The sequence below is a fragment of the Oncorhynchus tshawytscha genome, linkage group LG16 (genome assembly GCF_018296145.1).
Source record: "Oncorhynchus tshawytscha isolate Ot180627B linkage group LG16, Otsh_v2.0, whole genome shotgun sequence".
Lineage (NCBI taxonomy): Eukaryota > Metazoa > Chordata > Actinopteri > Salmoniformes > Salmonidae > Oncorhynchus > Oncorhynchus tshawytscha.
In genome coordinates this window covers 51,352,072-51,371,265 of record NC_056444.1, presented here as the reverse complement: position 1 = coordinate 51,371,265, position 19,194 = coordinate 51,352,072, and the positions used below count along the sequence as shown (strand labels likewise).

The following is a 19,194-nucleotide window of genomic DNA, read 5'->3' as shown; positions in this document are numbered from 1 at the left end:
TAGGCGTCCTTCCTAACTGAGTTGCTGGAGAGGAAGGTATGGGGGTATGGGGGATTTCACCATGATGCCAAAGGTGACTTTAAAACAGTTAAAGTTGCAGAGTTTAAGGAGCTGTGATAGGAGAAAACTGAGGATAGTAACCTAAATGACAGCGTAAAAAGAAAAGTCTGTATCGCTCGCATAAAATATTCCAAAACACGCATCCTGTTTGCAATAAGGCACTAAAGTAAAACTGCAAAAAATGTGGCAAAGAAATGAACTTTATGTCCTGAATACAACGCCTTATGTTTGGGGCAAATACAACACAGCACATCACTGAGTACCACTCTTCATATTTTCAAGGATGGTGGTGGCTGCATCATGTTATGGTTATGCTTGTCATCGGCAAGGACTAGGGATTTTGTTTTTAGGATAAAAATAAACGGAATAGAGCTAAGCACAGGCAAAATCCTAGAGGAAAACATGGTTCAGTCTGCTTTCCACTGGAAGACAAATTCACATTTTCAAGTTTTGCCATAGATTTTCAAGCCAATTGAGGTCAAAACTATAACTAGGCCATTCAGGTACTTTCAAATATTGTCTTGGTAAGCAACAATTTGGCTTTGTGTTTTAGGTTATTGTCCTGGCTGTCTAGCAATATATCAACAACCAACTTGGCATAGCTTGAAGAATTGTAAAAAGAATAATGTGCAAATATCATACAATCCAAGCTCTTAGAGACTTACCCAGAAAGACTGACAGATGTAATCGCTGCCAAAGGTGATTCTAACATGTATTGACTCAGGGGTGTGAATACTAATGCAAATTAGATATTTCTGTATTTCATTTTCAATAAATTTGCAAACATTTCTAAAGACATGTTTTCACTTTGTCAATAAGGGGTATTTTGGGTGAGAAAAAAAAATATTTCATCCATTTTGAATTCAGGCTGTAATGTAACAAAATGTGTAATAAGTCAAGTACTTTCTGAAGGCACTGTACTACAATGCATTGGGGGTGGTGGGCAATATGGGAGGTGACACTATGTAGGATAGGGGGGATTGGGAATGACAGAACGGCAGATGTTGGGGCATTGACGTGTGTTACACTCAGTCTGACAGGAGGGTGGTGTGATTGTCTCACACAGATAGAAGAGTGGGGTCCATTTGACCTGGTGATCGGAGGAAGCCCCTGTAACGACCTGTCCATCGTCAACCCCGCCAGGAAGGGATTGTACGGTAAGAAATCAAATAAAAATAATGCATTTGAATCAAACTTCATTACATGTATTAACAAGCATGCTTCACTTCACTCCAATTAGGGTTTAGAATTCATGCCAAGTGTTGCAGGCTAAAATTCCAGTGAAGTAGTTCTTATGAAATGTCATTTATATCCATTCCCTCTTACATGTACATTATAGACATGTACCTCTAAACGTCCAGGGCAACGTGTAAGGTATAAGAATCCGGGATATTTGAAACTCATAATGACAGATGCATTATTGGAATTAGGGCTGGGCGGTATACCGTATTTGACTTTAGACCGGTTTTGATTTTACTTTACCTTCTGTAACGGTATGTGAATGTTTGGTTTGTTACATGTGATACGCTGTGTGTAATGTCCCTTTTTATAGTTTACTCCGCTACTTGAGTCATCTCTCTCCTCTGTCTCTCTCTCTCCATGCTGTTTTGCACCTGGACTGAGCTCGGCCCCGTCGATTAAGGAGCGCATTTGTTGTTGCTCGACCACGAGCCGGTTGCGTTCAGTGGTCCATGCGGCACAAATGTTGAGGACTACGATTCTGTTTCCACTTTGCTTCTTAATATAAGTCCTCAAGCGTTCTATAATTACACTATTATTTAGTGTTTCTTACATCAGCAAACAGCTAATTTGTCTTTTCTTAGCAGGTTGTGGCTAAGTCGTGTTAGCCACTAATGCTAGTCACTAGTTAGTCAGAGCAAACGTAGCTAGCTATACAGCCTGATACCAGTGTTGGTGTAGGCTTCAATCAGCATGTTGTTTGTGTAACAATATCTTCTAAATCAAAGAGGATGAATATGTTAGCTACATGAAGTAGCTAAGAGAAATCATTGAACGTAGCCAAAGATTATAGTGTCCCCTAGGAATCACTGACCAACACTTTGGTTCCTACCATGTCACAATAACTCCTCCCTGCCATTTTCATTTGTCGTCATGTCAAATAACACTGTATTCAAATTGCCCACTATTATCTTCTAACTGTAGAATTTGAATAAACATTTTTCCATCATCCCATCAGTTCACCCAAGTGTTTTGATCTAAATCGTAAGTCAAATCACAACATTTGGTTAAAAGTAAGGCCTAGTTGTCACATTCGTCGTAAGGAGGAGACCAAGGTGCAGCGTGATACGAATACATACTCTTTAATTAAACGAAGAAACACTACACAAACTTGACACTATATAAACCAAGTGCTGACACAGGCAACTACACATAGACAATAACCCACAAACTATCCAAGGCATATGGCTACCTAAATATGGTCCCCAATCAGAGACAACGATAAACAGTTGCCTCTGATTGAGAACCAATCTAGGCAACCATAGACATAAAAACACCTAGACTGGAAAAAACCCATAAACATACAAAAAAAACTAAAACCCTAAGGTCAGGGCGTGACACTAGTTTTCTTGCCCATATCGTGAAGCCCTATGTGGCAGTGCGGAAATGATCTCAAATGAGTGCAGAAATGTATGAAAATTAAGAAATGTATTTTTGGTTTAAGTTTAAGTGAACAGTATAAAACAATCTGAATAGAGATAGATATACCCATTGGAATCACTTAGAACGTATGTGTTGGCACCCTAGGGTCTCACATCACTCATAAAGCAAAATTAGAACTTTTTTTAATCCAAAACATAAAATACAGTCACATTATTTTTAAATACAGTGATATGATATTTTGGCCATATCGCCCAGCCCTAATTGCAATTGATGTACATTATTATTCGGTTTACATTGGACTGCAGTAGGAATCTCCTAGTGTGTTCTCCTCATCCCCCGTCTGTCTGTCTGTCCAGAGGGCACAGGGAGGTTGTTCTTTGAGTTCTACCGCCTGCTGAGTGAGGCCAAGCCCAAGGAGGCCGAGGACCGCCCCTTCTTCTGGATGTTCGAGAACGTGGTCGCCATGGGCGTCAACGACAAGAGAGACATCTCCCGTTTCCTCGAGGTTTGTTGTGTCCACAATATCAATTCAATATCAACGGATCAATACAAGTGACAACCTCAGAGGTCTTTGGCAGTACCCCGTGAGATAACTTGAGAAGTCGTCTCGTCTACTGAAAATGTGTAACCCACGGTAGCAGCGGCATGTTCAATTAAACACCAACCTGTGTGTGTGTGTGTGTGTGTGTGTGTGTGTGTGTGTGTGTGTGTGTGTGTGTGTGTGTGTGTGTGTGTGTGTGTGTGTGTGTGTGCCTACAGTGCAATCCAGTAATGATCGACGCCATTGAGGTGTCTGCGGCTCACAGGGCTAGGTACTTCTGGGGCAACCTACCAGGGATGAACAGGTGTGTGATGACCACAGTGTGTTTCCTATACTAACACAATCTTTCATATTCCTGTTGTTACTTTACAATACAAAAATGACCAAATTGCACTGTAAAATCTCATGGTAATTACACAGTAATAACTTATGAATTACTTTTACTTGTTTGTTCATTTGGAATTCATTAAACGCACCATTTGATAGTTGCCACATGTGTTTAGTAAGTAAATGCGAGGAAGTACACATTGTTACCAGTTGATACTAGTACAAACCGTACAGTAAAATAAAGCCACTTCACTTTACGGATCTTTTGGAGGATTCCATTTCTAATTCCCATTCTTGTTGTCAGGCCTCGGTGTGCATCTGGGATGGACAAGCTAGAGCTACAGGACTGTCTGGACCATGGCCGTGTGGCTAAGGTAACACTCTCTAGCTCTCCTTCATTCAGTGGAACTGGACAGGAATCACTAAGTGATTTTATTTCAATGTACACTACCGTTCAAAAGTTTGGTGTCACTTAGAAATGTCCTTGTTTTTGAAAGAAAAGCCCATTTTTTGTACATTAAAATAAAAATACATTCAAAATCAGTCGTCTCCAGCTACAATAGTCATTTACAACATTAACAATGTCTACACTGTATTTCTGATCAATTTGATGTTATTTTACTGGACAAAAAATGTGCTTTTCTTTCAAAAACAATGACATTTATGAGTGACCCCAAACTGACCCCTAATTAGAGCAGTAAAAATACATGTTTTGTCAATGGTCTGATAACTTTTTACTGCTCTAATTACTTTGGTAACCAGTTTATAATAGCAATATGTTACCTCGGGGGTTTGTGGTATATGGCCAATATACCACAGCTAAGGGCAGTTCTTTTGCATGACGCAACGCGGAGTGCCTGGATATCGTCCTTATCCGTGGTATATTGGCCATATACCCCGAACCCCCAAGGTGACATATCGCTATTATCAACTGGTTACCAAAGTAATTGGAGCAGTAAAAAGATATCAGACCATTTACAATGGGTATGACAAAACATATTTTTACTGCTCTAATTACGTTGGTAGCCAGTTTATTATAGCAATAGGGCACATCAGGGGTTTGTGGTATATTGCCAATATACCACAGCTAAGTGCTGTATCCAGGCACTCTGCGTTGCGTCTTGCGTAAGAACAGCCCTTATCCGTAAGAACAGCCCTTATCCATGGTAAATTCTCCATATACAATATACCACACCCCCTCTGGTCTTATTGCTTATATATATATAGTGCCAGTCAAAAGTATGGACACACCTACTCATTCAAGGGTTTTTCTTTATTTATACTATTTTCTACATTGTAGAATAGTGAAGATGTCAAAACTAAGAAATAACACATATGGAATCATGTAGTGACCAAAAAAAGTGTTAAACAAATCTAAATATATTTTATGTTTGAGATTCTTCAATGTAGCCACCCTTTGCCTTGATGACGTTTTTTGCACACTCTTGGCATTCTCTCAACCAGCTTCATGAGGTAGTCAACAGGAATGCATTTCAATTAACAGATGTGCTTTGTTAAAAGTTCATTTGTGGAATTTCTTTCCTTAAAACTTCTTGACGCACCCATCCCGTTAGCGGGATAATTTTCATCAACATGAAAATTGGCAGAGCGCCAAATTCAAATTAAATTTCTAAAAATATTAAATCACAAGTGCAATATAGCAAAACACAGCTTAGCTTGTTGTTAATCCACCTGGCATGTCAGATTTCAATAAAAGCTTTTCGGCAAAAGCATACCAAGCGTTTATGTAAGAAAATCTCTCTCAGTAGACACAATATTACAAACAGCTAGCAGCCAAGTAGATTGGTCACGAAAGTCAGAAAAGCAATAAATTAAATTGCTTACCTTTGATGATCTTCGGATGTTTGCACTCACGAGACTCCCAGTTACACAATAAATGTTCCTTTTGTTCCATAAAGATTATTTTTATATCCAAAATATCTCCATTTGTTTGGCGCGTTATGTTCAGAAATCCACAGGTTCGAGCGGTCACGACATCGCAGACAAAAATTCTAAATAGTATCCATGTCAAATGTTTTTTATAATTAATCCTCAGGTTGTTTTTACAATATATAATCGATTATATGTCAACCGGGAATGTAGCTTCTTGCATAGGCGAGAGAGAGAAAATGGCTGTTGTGCATGAAAAACTCTGCTGGCACCCAGCCATCCACTGACGCAATGGGTTCGTTCTCGCTCATTTTTCAAAATAAAAGCCTGAAACTATGTCTAAAGACTGTTCACAGCTTGAGGAAGCCATAGGAAAAGGAACATGGTTGATATCCCTTTAAATGGAGGCAAGGCATCCAATGGAACAGAGAGCTTTCATGAAAAACAGCACTTCCTTGTTGGATTTTCCTCAGGTTTTTGCCTGCGATATCAGTTATGTTATACTCACAGACAATATTTTGACAGTTTTGGAAACTTTAGAGTGTTTTCTATCCTAATCTGACAATTATATGCATATTCTAGTTTCTGGGCCTGAGAAATAGGCAGTTTCAAATGGGTACGTTTTTAAGCCAAAAATGAAAATACTGCCCCCTACAGAAGATGGCCCTATTTGGTAAAAGACCAAGTCCATATTATGGCAAGAACAGCTCAAATAAGCAAAGAGAAACGTCAGTCCATCATTACTTTAAGACATGAAGTTCAATCAGTCCAGAAAATTTCTAAAACTTTTAAGGTTTCTTCAAGTGTAGTCGCAATAACCATCAAGCGCTATGATGAAACTGTCTCTCATGAGGGCCGCCACAGGAAAGGAAGACCCAGAGTTACCTCTGATGCAGAGGATAAGTTCATTAGAACCCAAATAAATGCTTCACAGAGTTCAAGTAACAGACACATCTCAACAGCAACTATTTGATTTTTTTTAATGTTATTTCACCTTTATTTAACACTTGTGGTTACTACATGATTCTATATGTTATTTCATAGTTTTGATGTCACAATTATTTTACAGTGTGTAAAGTAGTACAAATAAAGAAAAACCCTTGAATGAGTAGGTTTGTCCAACCTTTTGCCTGGTACTGTATAAACAGTGCATTTGAAAAGTATTCAGACCCTTTGACTTTTTCTACATTTTGTTACATTACAGCCTTATTCTAAAATGGAATAAATGTTTTTTTTGTCTTATCTACACACAATACCCCATAATGACAAAGCAAAAATAGGTTTAGACATTTTTGCACATTTATTAAAAATAACAAACTGAAATGTCACATTCACAGTGCCTTTGGAAAGTATTCAGACCACTTGACTTTTTCCACATTTTGTTACATTACAACCTTATTCTAAGATTGAGGGGAAAAAACAATTGAATCAACCTACACACAATACCAAAGCAAAAATATGACATTTACATAAGTATTCAGACCCTTTACTCAGTACTTTTAAGCACCTTTTGCAGCGATTACAGCCTTGAGTCTTCTTGGGTATGACGCTACAAGCTTGGTACACCTGTATTTGGGGAGTGTCTCCCATTCTTCTCTGCAGATGCTCTCAAGCTGTCAGGTTGGATGGGAGGAGTCACTGCACAGCTATTTTCAGGTCTCTTCAGAGATGTTCAAATCAGGCTCAAGTCTGGGCTCTGGCTGGGTCACTCAAGGACATTCAGAGACTTGTCCTGAAGTCACTCCTGCGTTGTCTTGGCTGTGTGCTTAGGGCCGTTGTCCTGTTGGAAGGTGAACCTTCACTGTCGTCGGAGGTCCTGAGCGCTCTGGAGCAGGTTTTCATCAAGGATCTCTCTCTTCTTAGCTCCGTTCAGGTCAAAGAGTTCAATCTTGGTTTCATCAGACCAGAGAATCTTGTTTCTCATGGTCTGAGAGTCCTTTAGGTGCCTTCGGGCAAACTCCAAGCGGGCTGTCATGTGCCTTTTACTAAGGAGCGTCTTCCGTCTGGCCACTCTACCATAAAGGTCTAATTAGTGGAGTGTTGCAGAGATGGTTGTCCTTTTGGAAGGTTCTAACATCTCCACAGAGGAACTCTGGAGCTCTGTCAGAGTGACCATCGGGTTCTTGTTCACCTTCCTGACCAAGGCCCTTCTCCCCTGATTGCTCAGTTCGGCCCGGCAGCCAACTCTAGGATGAGTCTTGGTGGTTCCAAACTTCTTCCATTTAAGAATGATGGAGGCCACTGTGTTCTTGGGGACCTTCAATGCTGCAGACATCTTTTGTAACCCCTCCCCAGATCTGTGCCTCGACACAATCTTGTCTCGGCACTCTACGGACAATTCCTTCGACCTCGTGGCTTGGTTTTTGCGCTGACATGCACTGTCAACTGTCGGACCTTATATGGACAGATGTGTGCCTTTCCAAATAATGTCCAATCAATTGAATTTATCACAGGTGGACTCCAATCAAGTTGTAGAAACATCTCAAGGATGATCAATGGAAACAGGATACACCTGAGCTCAATTTCGAGGCTGATAGCAAACGGTCTGAATACCTATGCAAATATGGTATTTCTGTTTTTTTATTTTTCATACATTTGCAACCATTTCTAAAAAATATGTTTTTGCTTTGTGTAGATTGAGGGGGGACAACTATTTAATACATTTTAGAATAAGGCTGTAAAGTAACTAAATGTGAAAAAAGTCAAGGGGTGTGTGTGTGTGTGTGTGTGTGTGTGTATGTATGTATGTATGTATGTATGTATGTATGTATGTATGTATGTATGTATGTATGTATATATATATATATATACACATACATACAGTGTATTAATATGAGTGTGCATTTTCCTTGTCTGGTAGTTTGGAAAGGTGCGCACCATCACCACACGCTCTAACTCCATCAAGCAAGGCAAAGACCAGCACTTCCCCGTCATGATGAACGGCAAAGAGGACATCCTGTGGTGCACAGAGTTGGAGAGGTAAGACCTAGACCCACAACTCTAATCTGACTGTGCCACTCTCTTTGTCCCAAGTGCGCCCTCTACCTTTTTTACTCTGTGGTGCCTCTGTTAAAAAACAATGTCAAATCACATTCCTGGGTCATAGTCACTAGGCACCAAACAAAAGAAAACAGACTGAAACAGGGAGGGACTACTGGAACTTGTCTTAAGCTCGTTTTTGGTTTCTGTTGCAAATTGTTTTGCTACTGTGTGCACGAATAAATAAGACACAACTCTGCCCACAATGCCCTCTGATGTCATTTTAATACTAATAATAATAATCATACATTCTATTTTAAGCGTTTTCCATGACACCAAAAGTTACTTTACATACACAAGAAAATCAGCAGGATAAATAGCAATAAAATTACATATTAAATAAGTATAAAAAATATGATGACAGACTAACCACGGAGAACACTAAACATGATGACAGACTAACCAGGGAGAACACTAAACATGATGACAGACTAACCACGGAGAACACTAAACATGATGACAGACTAACCAGGGAGAACACTAAACATGATGACAGACTAACCAGGGAGAACACTAAACATGACAGACAACCAGGAGAACACTAAACATGATGACAGACTAACCAGGAGAACACTAAACATGATGACAGACTAACCAGGGAGAACACTAAACATGATGACAGACTAACCAGGGAGAACACTAAACATGATGACAGACTAACCAGGGAGAACACTAAACATGATGACAGACTAACCAGGAGAACACTAAACATGATGACAGACTAACCAGGAGAACACTAAACATGATGACAGACTAACCAGGAGAACACTAAACATGATGACAGACTAACCAGGGAGAACACTAAACATGATGACAGACTAACCAGGAGAACACTAAACATGATGACAGACTAACCAGGGAGAACACTAAACATGATGACAGACTAACCAGGGAGAACACTAAACATGATGACAGACTAACCAGGGAGAACACTAAACATGATGACAGACTAACCAGGAGAACACTAAACATGAGAACACTGACAGACTAACCAGGAGAACACTAAACATGATGACAGACTAACCAGGATGACAGACTAACACACTAAACATGATGACAGACTAACCAGGAGAACACTAAACATGATGACAGACTAACCAGGAGAACACTAAACATGATGACAGACTAACCAGGGAGAACACTAAACATGATGACAGACTAACCAGGGAGAACACTAAACATGATGACAGACTAACCAGGAGAACACTAAACATGATGACAGACTAACCACGGAGAACACTAAACATGATGACAGACTAACCAGGAGAACACTAAACATGATGACAGACTAACCAGGGAGAACACTAAACATGATGACAGACTAACCAGGAGAACACTAAACATGATGACAGACTAACCAGGAGAACACTAAACATGATGACAGACTAACCAGGAGAACACTAAACATGATGACAGACTAACCAGGAGAACACTAAACATGATGACAGACTAACCAGGAGAACACTAAACATGATGACAGACTAACCAAGAACACTAAACATGATGACAGACTAACCATGACAGACTAACCAGGAGAACACTAAACATGATGACAGACTAACCAGGGAGAACACTAAACATGATGACAGACTAACCAGGGAGAACACTAAACATGATGACAGACTAACCAGGAGAACACTAAACATGATGACAGACTAACCAGGGAGAACACTAAACATGATGACAGACTAACCAGGAGAACACTAAACATGATGACAGACTAACCAGGGAGAACACTAAACATGATGACAGACTAACCAGGGAGAACACTAAACATGATGACAGACTAACCAGGAGAACACTAAACATGATGACAGACTAACCAGGGAGAACACTAAACATGATGACAGACTAACCAGGGAGAACACTAAACATGATGACAGACTAACCAGGAGAACACTAAACATGATGACAGACTAACCAGGGAGAACACTAAACATGATGACAGACTAACCAGGGAGAACACTAAACATGATGACAGACTAACCAGGAGAACACTAAACATGATGACAGACTAACCAGGGAGAACACTAAACATGATGACTAACTAAGAACACTAAACATGATGACAGACTAACCACACTAAACATGATGACAGACTAACCAGGGAGAACACTAAACATGATGACAGACTAACCAGGGAGAACACTAAACATGATGACAGACTAACCAGGGAGAACACTAAACATGATGACAGACTAACCAGGGAGAACACTAAACATGATGACAGACTAACCAGGGAGAACACTAAACATGATGACAGACTAACCAGGGAGAACACTAAACATGATGACAGACTAACCAGGGAGAACACTAAACATGATGACAGACTAACCAGGAGAACACTAAACATGATGACAGACTAACCAGGAGAACACTAAACATGATGACAGACTAACCAGGAGAACACTAAACATGATGACAGACTAACCAGGAGAACACTAAACATGATGACAGACTAACCAGGGAGAACACTAAACATGATGACAGACTAACCAGGAGAACACTAAACATGATGACAGACTAACCAGGAGAACACTAAACATGATGACAGACTAACCAGGAGAACACTAAACATGATGACAGACTAACCAGGAGAACACTAAACATGATGACAGACTAACCAGGAGAACACTAAACATGATGACAGACTAACCAGGAGAACACTAAACATGATGACAGACTAACCAGGAGAACACTAAACATGATGACAGACTAACCAGGGAGAACACTAAACATGATGACAGACTAACCAGGAGAACACTAAACATGATGACAGACTAACCAGGAGAACACTAAACATGATGACAGACTAACCAGGAGAACACTAAACATGATGACAGACTAACCAGGGGAGAACACTAAACATGATGACAGACTAACCAGGAGAACACTAAACATGATGACAGACTAACCACGGAGAACACTAAACATGATGACAGACTAACCAGGAGAACACTAAACATGATGACAGACTAACCAGGAGAACACTAAACATGATGACAGACTAACCAGGAGAACACTAAACATGACATGATGACAGACTAACCAGGGAGAACACTAAACATGATGACAGACTAACCAGGGAGAACACTAAACATGATGACAGACTAACCAGAGAACACTAAACATGATGACAGACTAACCAGGAGAACACTAAACATGATGACAGACTAACCAGGGAGAACACTAAACATGATGACAGACTAACCAGGAGAACACTAAACATGATGACAGACTAACCAGGAGAACACTAAACATGATGACAGACTAACCAGGAGAACACTAAACATGATGACAGACTAACCAGGGAGAACACTAAACATGATGACAGACTAACCAGGACAGACTAACCAGAACACTAAACATGATGACAGACTAACCAGGGAGAACACTAAACATGATGACAGACTAACCAGGGAGAACACTAAACATGATGACAGACTAACCAAGAACACTAAACATGATGACAGACTAACCAGGGAGAACACTAAACATGATGACAGACTAACCAGGGAGAACACTAAACATGATGACAGACTAACCAGGAGAACACTAAACATGATGACAGACTAACCAGGGAGAACACTAAACATGATGACAGACTAACCAGGGAGAACACTAAACATGATGACAGACTAACCAGGAGAACACTAAACATGATGACAGACTAACCAGGGAGAACACTAAACATGATGACAGACTAACCAGGGAGAACACTAAACATGATGACAGACTAACCAGGAGAACACTAAACATGATGACAGACTAACCAGGAGAACACTAAACATGATGACAGACTAACCAGGGAGAACACTAAACATGATGACAGACTAACCAGGGAGAACACTAAACATGATGACAGACTAACCAGGAGAACACTAAACATGATGACAGACTAACCAGGAGAACACTAAACATGATGACAGACTAACCAGGAGAACACTAAACATGATGACAGACTAACCAGGAGAACACTAAACATGATGACAGACTAACCAGGAGAACACTAAACATGATGACAGACTAACCAGGAGAACACTAAACATGATGACAGACTAACACACTAAACATGATGACAGACTAACCAGGAGAACACTAAACATGATGACAGACTAACCAGAGAACACTAAACATGATGACAGACTAACCAGGAGAACACTAAACATGATGACAGACTAACCAGGAGAACACTAAACATGATGACAGACTAACCAGGGAGAACACTAAACATGATGACAGACTAACCAGGAGAACACTAAACATGATGACAGACTAACCAGGAGAACACTAAACATGATGACAGACTAACCAGGAGAACACTAAACATGATGACAGACTAACCAGGAGAACACTAAACATGATGACAGACTAACCAGGAGAACACTAAACATGATGACAGACTAACCAGGAGAACACTAAACATGATGACAGACTAACCAGGGAGAACACTAAACATGATGACAGACTAACCAGGGAGAACACTAAACATGATGACAGACTAAACACTAAACATGATGACAGACTAACCAGGGAGAACACTAAACATGATGACAGACTAACCAGGAGAACACTAAACATGATGACAGACTAACCAGGGAGAACACTAAACATGATGACAGACTAACCAGGAGAACACTAAACATGATGACAGACAGACTAAACATGATGAGAACACTAAACATGATGACAGACTAACCAGGGAGAACACTAAACATGATGACAGACTAACCAGGAGAACACTAAACATGATGACAGACTAACCAGGGAGAACACTAAACATGATGACAGACTAACCAGGGAGAACACTAAACATGATGACAGACTAACCAGGAGAACACTAAACATGATGACAGACTAACCAGGAGAACACTAAACATGATGACAGACTAACCAGGGAGAACACTAAACATGATGACAGACTAACCAGGGAGAACACTAAACATGATGACAGACTAACCAGGGAGAACACTAAACATGATGACAGACTAACCAGGAGAACACTAAACATGATGACAGACTAACCAGGGAGAACACTAAACATGATGACAGACTAACCAGGGAGAACACTAAACATGATGACAGACTAACCAGGGAGAACACTAAACATGATGACAGACTAACCAGGGAGAACACTAAACATGATGACAGACTAACCAGGAGAACACTAAACATGATGACAGACTAACCAGGAGAACACTAAACATGATGACAGACTAACCAGGAGAACACTAAACATGATGACAGACTAACCAGGGAGAACACTAAACATGATGACAGACTAACCAGGGAGAACACTAAACATGATGACAGACTAACCAGGGAGAACACTAAACATGATGACAGACTAACCAGGGAGAACACTAAACATGATGACAGACTAACCAGGAGAACACTAAACATGATGACAGACTAACCAGGAGAACACTAAACATGATGACAGACTAACCAGGGAGAACACTAAACATGATGACAGACTAACCAGGAGAACACTAAACATGATGACAGACTAACCAGGGAGAACACTAAACATGATGACAGACTAACCAGGGAGAACACTAAACATGATGACAGACTAACCAGGGAGAACACTAAACATGATGACAGACTAACCAGGAGAACACTAAACATGATGACAGACTAACCAGGGAGAACACTAAACATGATGACAGACTAACCAGGAGAACACTAAACATGATGACAGACTAACCAGGAGAACACTAAACATGATGACAGACTAACCAGGAGAACACTAAACATGATGACAGACTAACCAGGAGAACACTAAACATGATGACAGACTAACCATGGAGAACACTAAACATGATGACAGACTAACCAGGGAGAACACTAAACATGATGACAGACTAACCAGGGAGAACACTAAACATGATGACAGACTAACCAGGAGAACACTAAACATGATGACAGACTAACCAGGAGAACACTAAACATGATGACAGACTAACCAGGAGAACACTAAACATGATGACAGACTAACCAGGAGAACACTAAACATGATGACAGACTAACCAGGGAGAACACTAAACATGATGACAGACTAACCAGGAGAACACTAAACATGATGACAGACTAACCATGGACTAAACATGATGAACAGACTAACCAGGAGAACACTAAACATGATGACAGACTAACCAGGAGAACACTAAACATGATGACAGACTAACCAGGGAGAACACTAAACATGATGACAGACTAACCAGGGAGAACACTAAACATGATGACAGACTAACCAGGAGAACACTAAACATGATGACAGACTAACCAGGAGAACACTAAACATGATGACAGACTAACAGAGAACACTAAACATGATGACAGACTAACCAGAACACTAAACATGATGACAGACTAACCAGGAGAACACTAAACATGATGACAGACTAACCAGGAGAACACTAAACATGATGACAGACTAACCAGGGAGAACACTAAACATGATGACAGACTAACCAGGAGAACACTAAACATGATGACAGACTAACCAGGAGAACACTAAACATGATGACAGACTAACCAGGGAGAACACTAAACATGATGACAGACTAACCAGGAGAACACTAAACATGATGACAGACTAACTGGGGAGAACACTAAACATGGAGAACACTAAACATGATGACAGACTAACCAGGAGAACACTAAACATGATGACAGACTAACCAGGAGAACACTAAACATGATGACAGACTAACCAGGGAGAACACTAAACATGATGACAGACTAACCAGGGAGAACACTAAACATGATGACAGACTAACCAGGGAGAACACTAAACATGATGACAGACTAACCAGGAGAACACTAAACATGATGACAGACTAACCAGGGAGAACACTAAACATGATGACAGACTAACCAGGGAGAACACTAAACATGATGACAGACTAACCAGGGAGAACACTAAACATGATGACAGACTAACCAGGGAGAACACTAAACATGATGACAGACTAACCAGGAGAACACTAAACATGATGACAGAGAACACTAAACATGATGACAGACTAACCAGGAGAACACTAAACATGATGACAGACTAACCAGGAGAACACTAAACATGATGACAGACTAACCAGGGAGAACACTAAACATGATGACAGACTAACCAGGAGAACACTAAACATGAACACTAAACATGATGACAGACTAACCAGGAGAACACTAAACATGATGACAGACTAACCAGGGAGAACACTAAACATGATGACAGACTAACCAGGGAGAACACTAAACATGATGACAGACTAACCAGGGAGAACACTAAACATGATGACAGACTAACCAGGGAGAACACTAAACATGATGACAGACTAACCAGGGAGAACACTAAACATGATGACAGACTAACCAGGGAAGTGAACTAGACAGAGGATAAAAGCTAAGACAGCAGAGAATCTGGGTAAGCCTGTCTGAAGAGGTGTGTCTTCGGTGTAAACATATGGGAGTGTAGGGGTGCAGGAGGTAAGTGAGGTCGGTGGGTGCCAGTAAGTGAGGTATGTGGGTGCTTTGTAGGTGAGCATGAGCAATTTGAAGATGGTCCTGTATTGAATTGGGAGCCAGTGGGGGTGATATGGTTTCAGGGTCTGGTGTGTGTGTGTGTGTGTGAGGAATAGTCCAGCTGAATTTTGAATGTGTTGAAGTCTGTCCAGTGTTTTAGCGGGGAGTCCATAGAGAATGGCGTTGCAGTAGTTCAGGCATAAGAAAACAATGGTGTGAATGAATGAATGAATTTAACATTGGGGTCAGTGAGAGAGGGTCTGAGTTGTGAGATGTTTTTGAGGTGGAAGAAGGCTGACTTAGTGATATTTCGGGTGTGGAGTACAAATGCCAGAGTGGGGTCAAATGTAACACCAAGGTTGCTGACTGGAGTTGGATAGGATGGTGAAGCCGTCGATTTCCATTTTGAGTTCACCCAGTTTCTTGATGAGAGAGTTGGGGTACATGAGTTTTGTCGTCATTTCGTTTTTTTTTTAAGTTTTCACCTCACAGAGATAGTCAACAACACAGGGGGGTTGCAGAGTGGTGGTGTTTTGTGTGGATGTAGATGTATGTCTGCATAACAGTGAAATAGAGTATTCAAATACTAAACAGTAATGGACCTAACACTGAGCCTTGTGGGACAACTTGTGATACACCCTTGTTCTGATCATCTGTTTCCTCAAGGATCTTTGGCTTCCCAGTCCACTACACAGATGTGTCAAACATGGGTCGTGGTGCCAGGCAGAAGCTGCTGGGCAGATCCTGGAGCGTGCCCGTCATCAGACACCTGTTTGCCCCACTGAAGGACTACTTTGCATGTGAATAATTCTGTCCCTGATCCATCACTCTATCCATTCCACACCTCACCTTGACCTTCTCCAATCATGAGGCTGTGTAGGTAATGGTAGGGGAGGGCCCCTTCTGGAAGAGCAGGAGGACACAAGACTGGGCAAGTACAAATGGTGACTATGCTCTCACCCCTCTCCGTTCAGCCTAGGTGTTTTCATCCAACACACTTGAAAAATACCCTACAATCAAGGAGCCAATCCTGCTTCTACTGAGCGAAACCAGCCCTGCCATTGGGGAATCATTTGAGGGTCTGGCTCCTATAGCCTTTCCTGTAGCAAAAGGCTGGGCTGAGTGTGACATGGAAAACACCATTGATCGTCAATCAGAAGTGCCAATGCCAAGTTAGACCATCTTGTTGTCCCCTGGTAGCCAAAGTGTTATTTTAGGGTTTTAAGGTTTTAAACACTGCTTTTATTTTATTTTTTACTAATGACTTACCCTTATGTTGTCTTTGACTGGTTTTGTTGTGATCACCATTTTGTTTTGTTGGTCAAACTTATTTTGATACCACACTGATTTATATAAATTCTTAAATTGATATAGATCTCTTTATGAATGAGTAGAAATGTTTGTTTTTTTCATTTTTTTATGTCAACATAGTCAGGGTTGGGAAATATACATGTTCTTCTCCCAAATGCCAATGCGACTGAAGAAGAATCCGTTCTCAGCCATATCCAAAAATATGTATTTTTTAAATACTGTAAAATCAATGCAAAGACAGACATGTAAAGACATCTCAATATTGGACATTTTGACATTTGTCTATGGTATCCATATTTTTTTAACTGGAAGTTTTTTTTTTTGCTTTCACCAAAACTACGTGGGCATTACCTCATCATCCAGGGCATCTATATATATATAAAAAAAACTTGGTCATCTGTGCAAAAACAACAACAAAAACATTTGACACTTATTTTTTTAGTCACTGGAATGTTTTATAGAACTTTTATACTTCATTGTTATACTGTATATTTACAAATGTTTACAGGATTTGATTGGACTGGGAGTTTGACTGTCCTAATGTCATCTTAAATTGATATTTTTTAAATCTGTGAATTTCAGCAGTTGATAACCCCCAGTATGCCTCACCTCACATTAAAGTACTCTGGACTTCAGATTGAAGTACAATATACACTTTTTGTCTACTCATTTTGGCTACATTTGTAGCCCATTTTGTTTTGGTAATTGAATGTGTACAGTTTGCTATTCAGTTTTTTAAATACTGGACATTTAACAGATTTTACATATCATATGTGCACAGTGGAGACCTGCCAGTTATTTGTTTTTGAGTTGTCTGTACTCACTGAGTACGACTCAATAATACTCACTCATTCAGGGTGCCTTTTATGAGTATGTTCAAAGAGCTACTTCAGTTACACACTGATTGTATGTCCATGACATAACCAGCAGTTGCTTTACTTCAAAGGTTATTTTTTACTACGATGCCAAAATACATAAATTGTTTACATGCTTTATCACTACTGTATCCTTTTAAGTTTGCTGAATGTCATGCTTATGATTTTGAATATTCAAAATGTTTTTTTTATATAATTTTATGACTGTACCTTTAAATTGTTTAGTTTTATATACTCAGATATTCTGCTTACTTAAAACAGTATCTGAAATAGTAGCACAACATACTGTATATAAGGCTTGCTTCACATTTATCATTTTATAGAGCATTTTAGAACATGATTTTAATCAATAGGATTGTTTTTATTGTCAGTGGATGTTAGATTCGCAACTTCGACAAATGTTAGATGTGTTTGATTTATCTTTTGTGAAAAATACTTTCTCCAATAATACTGTACTTTCATTGTGCTTTCAAAAAAAAATTTCATTAACCTTTTTAATTCAACACTTGTGATTTGAAGTGCAAGCAATTCAAAAAGACCAGTCTGCAATTTTTGTACTAATTGTGCACTTTTTGAAAAAGCAGCAAGAAAGTATTTCTGTGTACTCGGTATATGTTACTTTTATTCAATAAAAAGCCTTCATTCTAAGCTGACATATGGAATTGTTTTAAGAAGGTCATACCGTGGATCATTTAGCTATTTGATTTAGAATTGTAGGACCCCTTTTGGCATTAAAAAATATATACAAAAATTTGATAAAATATTGAATTTGGCCTTTACAGCCCATAGAAATGCATTGAATAACACATTCATAAATGTTTAAGTCTCTGCCTTAGATCTAGGAAATGTAAGAAAGTGTATAAATATATATACAGTTGAAGTCGGAAGTTTACATACACCTTAGCCAAATACATTTAAACTTGTTTTTCACAAATAAAAAGGTCAGTTAGGAACACCACTTTATTTTAAGAATGTGAAATGTCAGAATAATAGTAGAGAGAATGA

The 19,194-nt window shown here is 39.7% G+C and overlaps 1 protein-coding gene across 5 annotated transcripts in view; it reads left to right on the top strand.

The window, feature by feature from the left end:
• The window catches only part of LOC112215861 (DNA (cytosine-5)-methyltransferase 3B), a 102,288-nt gene extending 83,451 nt beyond the window's left edge, over positions 1 to 18,837 (top strand). For all 5 annotated transcript variants that reach the window (XM_042299325.1, XM_042299326.1, XM_042299323.1 and 2 more), the window contains exons 17-22: positions 1,127 to 1,217; positions 3,039 to 3,187; positions 3,442 to 3,527; positions 3,855 to 3,924; positions 8,301 to 8,419; positions 16,670 to 18,837. In XM_042299325.1, the coding sequence (XP_042155259.1) occupies positions 1,127 to 1,217; positions 3,039 to 3,187; positions 3,442 to 3,527; positions 3,855 to 3,924; positions 8,301 to 8,419; positions 16,670 to 16,811 (657 nt within the window). In that variant the 3' untranslated portion in view covers positions 16,812 to 18,837. The remainder of the gene's footprint in view (positions 1 to 1,126; positions 1,218 to 3,038; positions 3,188 to 3,441; positions 3,528 to 3,854; positions 3,925 to 8,300; positions 8,420 to 16,669) is intronic.
• Positions 18,838 to 19,194: the final 357 nt, after the last annotated feature.